At 36.4% G+C, this 10,082-nt stretch overlaps 1 protein-coding gene across 4 annotated transcripts; it reads left to right on the forward strand.

The window, feature by feature from the left end:
- The first annotated feature begins 223 nt into the window (after nucleotides 1-223).
- On the forward strand, nucleotides 224-10,027 carry LOC135683042 (uncharacterized). 4 transcript variants are annotated; one of them, XM_065198173.2, is made up of 5 exons: nucleotides 224-401; nucleotides 3,182-3,393; nucleotides 3,845-3,920; nucleotides 5,176-6,227; nucleotides 9,341-10,027. In XM_065198173.2, the coding sequence occupies exons 1-5, from the start codon at nucleotides 372-374 to the stop codon at nucleotides 9,444-9,446; spliced, it is 1,476 nt and encodes a 491-aa protein (XP_065054245.2). In that variant the 5' UTR covers nucleotides 224-371; the 3' UTR covers nucleotides 9,447-10,027. The 4 variants fall into 4 exon arrangements, with proteins under 4 accessions (XP_065054245.2, XP_065054244.2, XP_088965560.1 ...); XM_065198172.2 differs by lacking the exon at nucleotides 9,341-10,027 and adding an exon at nucleotides 6,934-9,334; XM_089109434.1 differs by lacking the exons at nucleotides 3,182-3,393; nucleotides 9,341-10,027 and adding an exon at nucleotides 6,934-9,334 and having other exon boundaries at nucleotides 291-401.
- The last annotated feature ends 55 nt before the right edge of the window (nucleotides 10,028-10,082 follow it).

The following is a 10,082-nucleotide window of genomic DNA, read 5'->3' on the forward strand; positions in this document are numbered from 1 at the left end:
GTAGTTAAATTCAATAATGCTGAGAATATATACGAAGGAGCATGAAATGCCAGAAAACGTAAAAAGTAACCAGAATTGTTGGATTTCGATTTATATTAGAATCTAAAATTGTTTCTTTTGATGTAAATCAAGTGCGTAGAAAGTTGTAAGCTAGGTGGTAAGAGCACTTAACCTAGGCTAGGACTCACCCACTCACATGAAACTCGACAGAAAAGTTGGTGGAGGGGACAAAAAAGACAAAAGAGGAGAGGATAATCTCCTGGCAGTCAATTGTTGCTGTTGTTGCTGATTGGCAAAGACCACGGTGGCAAAGACTGGCTTTTCAACATGGCTCCAACGAAAATCAAGTTGTTTGAATATTTACGTAGAACATGCAACACGAGATCGGTGAAGATAAAATGGTGAATTTTCTATGTTTTACTTTTTGTTTTAGGGAATTCCATTAGGTACAGTGGATTTTTTGTCTATACAGGACAAGGTCACCAAGACCGTATTAAGGCACTGTGAGTCTGAGAGGTCCTAGGCCAAGAAATATTTTGTGGGCCCTGTGAGAGTATCAATGTGATGATGTCATAAAAATCAATCTTGGGATTTGAAAAAACGACATCAAGTGCATCATAAAAACATTCAAAATTTACAAAGTTAGCCAGATCTGTTGTTACAGGTTGGAAATGTTTTGACCCCAAATGACACTAAAGGTTTCCCCTATCAAAGGACTGTTCTTCAGTCCTGGTTCTCAAATGTATCTAGTTCAGATTTGAATTTTATTGATTGCACAACATTAATTACAAAAATATACAAGAAATACTAGAAGAAGACATTTAAATATTCTTTGCAACTTAAGTTGTGCCGTTTTCCATTGTTCACAGCTTCACACATCTATTTCATGCTGACTTCTTCCCAAGCCTAGATCTTTCTTCTCCATTGCATTATCATTACATAACACATCCTTACTCAGTACATTTATTGGTATGAGGGGCGGCTGGCACCAAAAATAAACTGTTATTAGTCAGCCAAGCAGTGGCATAAATTACGGGGGGGGGGGCATGGAGGGCTCCCCCCATTTTCGTTTGGGAATTTGGGCTTTCAAACCCCTAATATGTTTAGTCTGTTTTCTTGTTAAGAAAGGAAAACAATGTAGACTTGTGGCATTTAATTCGAAACTCCAATCCCCAATTTATTTGTAGCCGACCTCAAAGACAGCATCTCGATTACACGGGAATGGGCTGCTACAGCAATGCGTTCTAAGGGCACAGCTGACTTTTGATGCCTCGTGCGTTTTAACAATGGGGCCCCAGCAACATTCCGGCTACTGCGTTATTAGAAATGGCTTTCTAATAACGGGGCCATTGTAAACTATGGAAAAACAGACCATCCTGGATATGGAAAAAAGACTTGATGATTTTTCCTTCTGAAAATCTCCCAGCACAAGACCCGGGCAACAAAAATAAGTATTTTTTTATTTCTTCCCCGCAAATCCATGGGATGCCTCGTTAAAATCTTTATTAGAAAAGAGAAGTCTTTGGGTAGGCCATCGTTATAAGCGAAAGAGTTGTTCATGCATTAGACTTTTACCAGTTGAAAATGCGGAAAAAACTTGAGAAACAACCCAGTGTACAGAGCCTGTTTGAATTATGGTAGTTATTTTGTTTGTGATTTTGTTTCATGAAGTAAGCAGCCGATATCCCGGAATGCGTTATTCAAACGAGGAGGCTAGTAACATGTGATTAAAACACAATGTCTTCATGTCCTGTTTTCTATGACGATACGTCACATTCAGAGAGTAAAAACAAAGGAAATGGTGATTCGCGTTATTAGAAACACAATCCTAATAACGGAGATGTTAGCAAGGGCTATTGTTGACATTTTCAAAGGGAGCTTGAAGGCGGAAAAATTTCAATAGAAGTCTATTGACATGCGGAGCCTTGAGCACAAATCATTGTGTATGAAAATAGACAATGATGGCAACAACAAGCCTATAGCTTTGGAAAAAAACTGTTATTAGACTAATAACACTAATAATGCTGTAAGCCACCCCTGATTGGTATATAGCTATCTTAATTTGTAAGTAATTTTAGTCAGTCAGTTCAGTTCAGATCAGAGCTATACAGGCAAAATTCTGTCTCTCTCACTGGCTCTGTGTTCTCAGCATAGTAAATAAGACTCAAAGTAGCATGAACGATGGAAATTTAGCGGAAACAGGATAGGAATCACATCAGTTCTTGCTTCATAACATCGTTCATATACTATCATTATGGCTCAAAAGCTTTACTTTGTCAGCCTGGGCCCCTGAAAACCACAGGCCATGGCCTAGTTTGCCTTTTGGTTTATCCGGCCATGAAGGCCAAATTGCATTTAATCCATGTATGTCTTTGCAATGTAGTGTGGGGCTTTAGAGTTGTAGCCCCCAATGTTTTAAAACTATGTTTTCTTTATGATAGTGTACTAATTAGGAGGCAATACAATGGTCAGCCCCTCCACCCCCATTTGAATTTTGTTCCGATGGCACTGCTAGGTGAGATATGTCATATTTCAAAAAATTATAATGGCATTTCATCTGGCCTCTCTGGCAAGATCTTACAAATTTGTAGACTTGAGCAAGAAAGAATGTTTTTAAAAATTGTCTTTGATGAAGATATATCAAACAGTCATTAAAAAATTTTCCTTGAAAATTGTCACAAACCTGAAAATAATACATCATTTTGCTTTCTGAAGTTCAGAACAAAGATCTGAAGCAAACAAAAAATTTGACTTTCATGCAAAAAGTTTTGAGAGCACTTTTAAATTTTTTATTGTGCTAGTAAGTTCAATTTTCTACAACGTTTTTGTGATGAACAAAGACAGTAGCAAAGATTTGAACTTTGCTCTTAAGAATGATAAAGATTTCTGAGAATGCATGATGAAAACGGTAGACGAAGTAGAAATTGGCTACTTTTTAGCTAGACAAGGGAGCTTGACCCCCTGAGCACCCCAGCACTACACCAGTGCATTGTAACTACTAGCACATTGTAACCTCAAAGGCTGGTTAACCAGCAAATGATGTGATAAACACTTTATGCACTAGAGACATAGGAAAATATAACTTTCCAAATAAAATTTTCCAACTCTAATACTGTTTACCTTGAACCAGTGTATGATTCTCCTACCTAATAAACGACAGTGTCTCTCTATTATCTAAAAGGCAAGAGTGACAATTGAAGGAAAGAAAAAACTTAGTGTGAACAAGAGAACAATTGACATGGCAATCAAGGGGTCTTTGGGGCATATAGAAGGAAATGAAACCATAGATGATCATCACACTAACATTGTAATGTCAACAAAATCATTGATAGATCAAGGAAATTTGTTGGAGAAGAGCAGAAGGACAAGTGAACCAGTGGAAAAATGTAAACGGCATGTTATTTTCACTGATTTTGTTGCATTTAATTTTCATGGAAATATAAAGTTTCGTATTTTATATAATTAGAACATGTCCTAACTGTAAAGAGCAATTCATCATGTTCATTGGGTCCAAGATATTTATGTCCATCTGGGAAAAACTTTTTGTACTTCAAAGTAAATGTGAACCCTTCAGAAATATTTTCATATTAATATGTATTTGAACTCCTAATAAAAAGGACAGTGAGAAAAACATGATAATGAAAACTTTTTAATTTTGAAGCAAAGTGAAAGGAACAGCTCTTTAGAACATGTCTCTGTTTGTCGGTTTCATATGATTGTCATATGCTTCGATTTGCTTTTCACAATGAGTTTATTTGTATTGATTTTTAGTTGCTTCATATTAGTTTTGTTTTGTTTAATTTTCAGTCATTTAATTGGCTAATGTATGTTTTTTTTCAATCAGACTCTTGCATACATTGGCAGCTAGAAGCTCCAGAAGAAGCACTGAATACAAACATTTGATGCTAGCCACGAAAAAGGTAAAATAATCAGCTTAGCGGGATCTCGTTTCTTTTAACCTATAATGTCCACTGGTCTAACAAAGAAGGTATGAATAACAGGTACCAAATTTTCCTCTTGTGATTTTTAATTGATAGTAGCCTAAAAACAAGTTAAGAGAATTGAGACTGCTTGATGAGGCCAAAATTTCAACAAAGGAATATTCTGGAATGAGTTTTGTTCTCCGGGATAATCCTTGCTCGCACTAATTTATTTTGTAGAAAAATTTAGCCATAACATATTGATTACTTTCAAGTTGAGAAAAATTTGCATTTACCTCTTTTATTAAGGTCGCCTTTCCCAGAAAAAACCATTCTGAGTGCTTGAAAAAAATGGCAATATAATAGGTTTTTCTTCATATTGATTTTCTTTAGTACATGCCATTCACTTATTTCAGGCCAGGGCAAAATATCACCCACCCTGCTTATCTATTTTGAGAAATAAATCCACCCATCCCGTTTTTTATACCTACCACAAACTCTGCTTATTCTAACAATCATCTATAGATGTGGATCGAACTAACATACCATAAATATAAATAGCCTCACCTTAAATATAGATAGCGAATATACAGATGTATTTTCAATTCTTGTCCATGAGTTGTTCCACGCACTACTCTAGCAAATCTAGCAAAATTTAAAGTGTACCAAGGCTGAAAAATCAAATTTCAATTATCTAACTAGTAAAACATATTTCGTTATCAATTTAAAGTGTTTGATGTTGTCTGGTTTTAGCTACTCTAAGCTAATGTCCCAAAGTGCGCGAGGATGTTGATTTTCATATGAAGTCTGGGGTTGTCTTCCTGTACTGATAAAAACCTACATTTTTGCCATTTGTTGTATCTATTTTTCGTGAAAGTAAACAGGATTTTCTCTTCCCAAATATAGAAAGTTGGAATTTTTACATGTTTTTTCCTGGAGCTGGAATGTGCTTGCAAGCTTTCCTAAGAGTTCTATGTTGATGATCTCTTTGAAAGGAACCAATCCCATATTGAGAAAAAGTTTTGTTTGTTCGAGAAAGAATAAAGCCCCTACTTGGTGGTTCCTTCCACCTGATGATAAGAATTATCAACGAGAAAAATTATAAGAATGGTTATCTCCTTCAATTTCTTAAAGAAAGTAATCTCTTTTGATTATTCCAATGCATAATGGTTTCTGGGCCCTATCGCATTTATGGGGACTGATAGCGCACTTATATTGTTACGTGTGTTTAGAGCGTGAACGATTTTTTTTCTAGACAGAAGATTCAAGCTCTTTATACCAAAATCTGCCAGTGTCGTGTTATCATTGCAGACTTCAGCGATTGCAATCGCTGTTCGTTTGGAATCAAATACATGAACTTTTTAATCCTAAAGCCGTTTCCAAGGACATTGCAAGGTATCCCGCTAAGGAAGTTGAAAAAAGTGTTTTGGAAAAGAATCACATGACAGTTTGTTCTGTTGATTCTGTACCGAAACAAAACTCATTGCTAATAACATCCAGAAGTATTTCTCGAAGAAACAGCTGCTTTGACCAAGAAAGTTTAAAAGAATCGTACCATAAGAAAACTGAGAAAGATACGAGTAACCCTACACGCGTAAGCACTAAGAATTGTGGGTTAGCTGTATCAGGTAGAAAGCAGTTTGATGATTCCCCTGCCAACGGTGTCCGTCGCTCTGCAGTCAGTTTTGCAATCGAAGCTGAAAAGGTGATTGGATTCGATTTGTCAGAACGCTGTGTTCGTAAGACTTCTACAGATATATCAAGAGTTGCACATTCAAAAACAATTTATAGAGGGAAGGACAGCAATGTTAGAAAATGTTCCCAATGGAAAACGCCGCAGGCAAAAGGCGCAATTGAAACTCCTGCCAGGAAAAAGGATTCGAGAAAAATGGAAAGTCACGGCTCACCAACTTCCTTTTCATGTACGGATGAGCTTCGCGAAAGACATGCCAGCAGCAATCAAAGAAGTATTTTGAAAATGGATGGCTCTTCAATGTCTTCAAACGACGTTTATACCAGTCACCCAGGAACTAAGAAAGTTAATAGACAGCATGATGATGCGAATGATGGCGTTATGGTGTTAGAAGAATTACCCAGTATACCAAGAGGAACAAAAGAAAACATAACCAATGAAAGAACCCACGAAACCAAATCATGTTTTCCACTTCCTGCGACTTCAAATTCACGCTGCAAGACAAAAAATAGTTCTTCTTCTCGCTTAACAAACATCAGAAGCAATAACAACAGCAACAACGGAAGCAGTATTTTGAATCACTGTTCGATATGCTTGATGGAGTTTCCTTTAAAGTAAGTCTTCTCTCTACTTCCTTCCACCCACCATGATTTCTTTTACAGGTTCAATCTGTGATGACACTTAAGCAAAACCAAAGATTAAAGAAATAAAGGTCGAAATTGAGTTCTCCAGGCTCTTAACGCCATAAAAATTTCCAGCATTTACTGGTTCTTAAGGATTTCTTAATTTCAGTGCCATTCATTTTACGATTCGGCGTACTATGTGTAGCTTTAAATGCTAGGGAAAGGTAAATTTTAGTATTTTGATTGATTACGGAAGATAATAGCCTTTTAAACCTGGCTGTGAAGAATTTGTGAGACTAAATAATGGAATTTCACTCAATTTTAGTGTTTTTCTTTTTTCAAAATTCTTAGTTTTTTCTTTTGTGTACAGAAATTACTCAATTTTTTTGGAAAACCCATGCTCTTTTCTTGCAGCAATTTTCTTTTATAAAAAAGAGTGTATATTAAAACCAGGGACCCTTCCTGTAATTTGGCTGTCTTAGTCGATCATGGTCAAACGATACTCAAGAAAAATGTTTTACATCGAGTTGTAACGAATTTATTTATCAAATCTAAAAAACATTGAAGATGATAAACATTTGAATTTACCCTTTGCATCTCCTCAAAATAATCACCTCAAAATAATTGGATCACCTCATAATGTTTGCATCACCTCAAAATGGTTGCTATGCCATAAAATTGTTGCTTTTTCTGGTAGCGTTTCGCAAAATCCGAAACTCCTATTGCGAGTTACCGAAATACCCAAGTGTGTTTTTCAAAGCAAAGATTTACTAGAACCAAGCAAACATGGCGGTAGCCGATCAAGGTCAAAGGGAAAAGGAAAGCTTTTCCATAACCTAAACCCAATTGTTTTCTTTGTTTTTCTGAGTAAGGTTTTCATAATTTGTGGGTTTAGAGTGCTAAGGTGTGACTTCTTAGAAATTATTTTTTAGAATTTTTAACTTGGCATCCTAAATCTTTAAAAATGACACCATGAAAAATCTCTGAATTTGCCAAGTATGTGAAATGTAAACAATCTTTTGGTGGTACAAAACTTGTAAATAGCTTTGAAAAAAGCAAACATTTAGTAAACTAAAGCTTTTCGTCTGACACTTTTCAGAGTTTAAAACGTCAGAACATAGATCGAAAACTCTACGCTAAGAAATATATATACCCAGTTGTGGATCGAAATAGGCCAATCAGAAACACGAGCACATGACTGTAAAGGTTGACCAATCAGTGCCGCTTGCCTATTAGAATGTTACCAATGGAGTCCTAAGGTGAAAACGAACTCCTTTTGTCTACACAGTAGCGGTTTTTTCGTGCTTATGTAGATAGATTCTAAAACTGCTAGGTTGAACGACGATCGGGCTTTACCAATAATCCGAAACATGTCGCCATTATAGTTTTTTGCACAATCTGGGTTTTCTAGCAAATGCTGCCCGATAGCAGAATCGCAGGTCTTATTAGTAATTTTGGATTTGCAAGACCGAGGTGGCTGTTCTCTTTGGGGATGTGTTTTGTTTCTAATATTAGATGGAACGTGTTGTTTTATCCTATCCTCCAATCTTTGGGTGGTGCGTCCTACGTAGCCAGAATCACACTGGCACGTGAATTCATACACAACAGAACTTTTTTTGTGGCAGGAACGCAGTCCTTTTGAATGGACGGAAGGGCCTTTTTTGTACTATAAACAACACGTGGGTTAACCGCGAAGAAACAATTTGTTATGGCCTGTTTTATTTGGCTTTCAAAACGTAGGGAGCTGTTACCGATCCAGGGTAGTTTTAGATAGACCGGGCACTTTTGAGGACCAAATTTTACGTCAGCCGAGAAATTTCCTATCTTCTCCTTAATGTAAACTGAAATAACATGTTCTGGATAGCCGTTCTCCATAAAAATCTTAGTTAGTTTTTCAAGTTCCGAGTCGAGTTTAGACTTGGAACAAATCATCAGTGCCCTATGTGTGAGCGTTTTGATCAAAGGACTGCGTTCCTGCCACACAAAAAAAGTTCTGTTGTGTATGAATTCACGTGCCAGTGTGATTCTGGCTACGTAGGACGCACCACCCAAAGATTGGAGGATAGGATAAAACAACACGTTCCATCTAATATTAGAAACAAAACACATCCTCAAAGAGAACAGCCACCTCGGTCTTGCAAATCCAAAATTACTAATAAGACCTGCGATTCTGCTATCGGGCAGCATTTGCTAGAAAACCCAGATTGTGCAAAAAACTATAATGGCGACATGTTTCGGATTATTGGTAAAGCCCGATCGTCGTTCCACCTAGCAGTTTTAGAATCTATCTACATAAGCACGAAAAAACCGCTACTGTGTAGACAAAAGGAGTTCGTTTTCACCTTAGGACTCCATTGGTAACATTCTAATAGGCAAGCGGCACTGATTGGTCAACCTTTACAGTCATGTGCTCGTGTTTCTGATTGGCCTATTTCGATCCACAACTGGGTATATATATTTCTTAGCGTAGAGTTTTCGATCTATGTTCTGACGTTTTAAACTCTGAAGAGTGTCAGACGAAAAGCTTTAGTTTACTAAATGTTTGCTTTTTTCAAAGCTATTTATGTGAAATGTGTTAAAAATTGGGTAAAATATGTCTAATTAGAGATTTGAAATTTGCTGACGGAGCACTGTAATTTTATCTTGATTCATAAAGCTTAAAACAAAGACTAAAATTCTGTGATTTGAAAGCAAAAGAGCCTGTAATCGTGTAGCTGTAACTGATTCTGCACATTTAGAAATATTTCAAGATTCTCGTTCAGGATTTATAGAATTCAATTTCAGCAACTGTAAAAACTGATTTTTGTGACGCCATTTTTCTTATAGACACTTGTCTTCATGTATATAAAATTGTGCTCAGCAACTTTGAACACTAATTACGAGTCAACTTGCTTATGGAAGAGAATGGCATTTTTTGTTATTTCAACGATTGGGGGTTATTTCATTTTTGTACAGTTTTGGTTTGAATGAATATGCTGTTTGAAAATTGTTGAGCTATAGCTCTGGTTCAAAACCAAGCTTTTGTTTTCTGTGTTATCCCTTTCTATCTTTTCTCATTTCAGCTGCCTGTTTTGCAAGCTCATTTCTCTGAATTTTCTTTGTAGCTGGTCACAAAAGGCAAGGAACGTGCACGTATCTTCTTGCATTCCAATGGAGTTATTCATGGAAGACGATGCAGATGATGAAATTATCCAACTTGAAATTTCTTAAATATTGTCTTTGATGTGATTCCATGCTTTGTTGAGTATTGAATTGTTCTTATAAAGTACCGACGTGTGACGTCATCAAAAATCTATTTTTAGAATTTCTTAAATTTGGCCATATAATCTGAAAGAACGACATAAAATACTTCTCAATGTGCAAAATTAGCTAGAAATGTCCCAAATTGGGCGAGATATGGCCAATGAAAGATTTCAAGTTTGCTAACGGATTACTGTTATTCTGGCCTGGTTGATAAAGTTATGAACCAAGACCAAATTACGGAGGTTTGATGGGACAAGAGCCTGTGCTAATGTGGCAATATCTCAGCCAAGAGCAAAAACTAGGGTGACTGAAACCATTCCTTGTAAGTTACCAAAAACGTGCTAGATATGCACCTGAATTCAAGGTTAACAACGAAAAAATATGTGAAGAAACAGAAGAGTTGGAGTATATATTTTTTGGATATTTGTCAAGTGACGAAAGCGATAATGATGATTCTGACAGATCTGATTGGCTACCATGATTTAGTTAAAAAGATACCTTGTGATCAAGAATTAGTTAACATTAAGAAAATATTGTAATCAATAGCATTCGCTTACCCTCTATTCGTGCTATGCTTTACTGTGTTGCCAAATGATGACGTCA

This window comes from Rhopilema esculentum, chromosome 7 (assembly GCF_057945365.1).
Source record: "Rhopilema esculentum isolate cy_ngs chromosome 7, ASM5794536v1, whole genome shotgun sequence".
NCBI classification, from domain to species: domain Eukaryota; kingdom Metazoa; phylum Cnidaria; class Scyphozoa; order Rhizostomeae; family Rhizostomatidae; genus Rhopilema; species Rhopilema esculentum.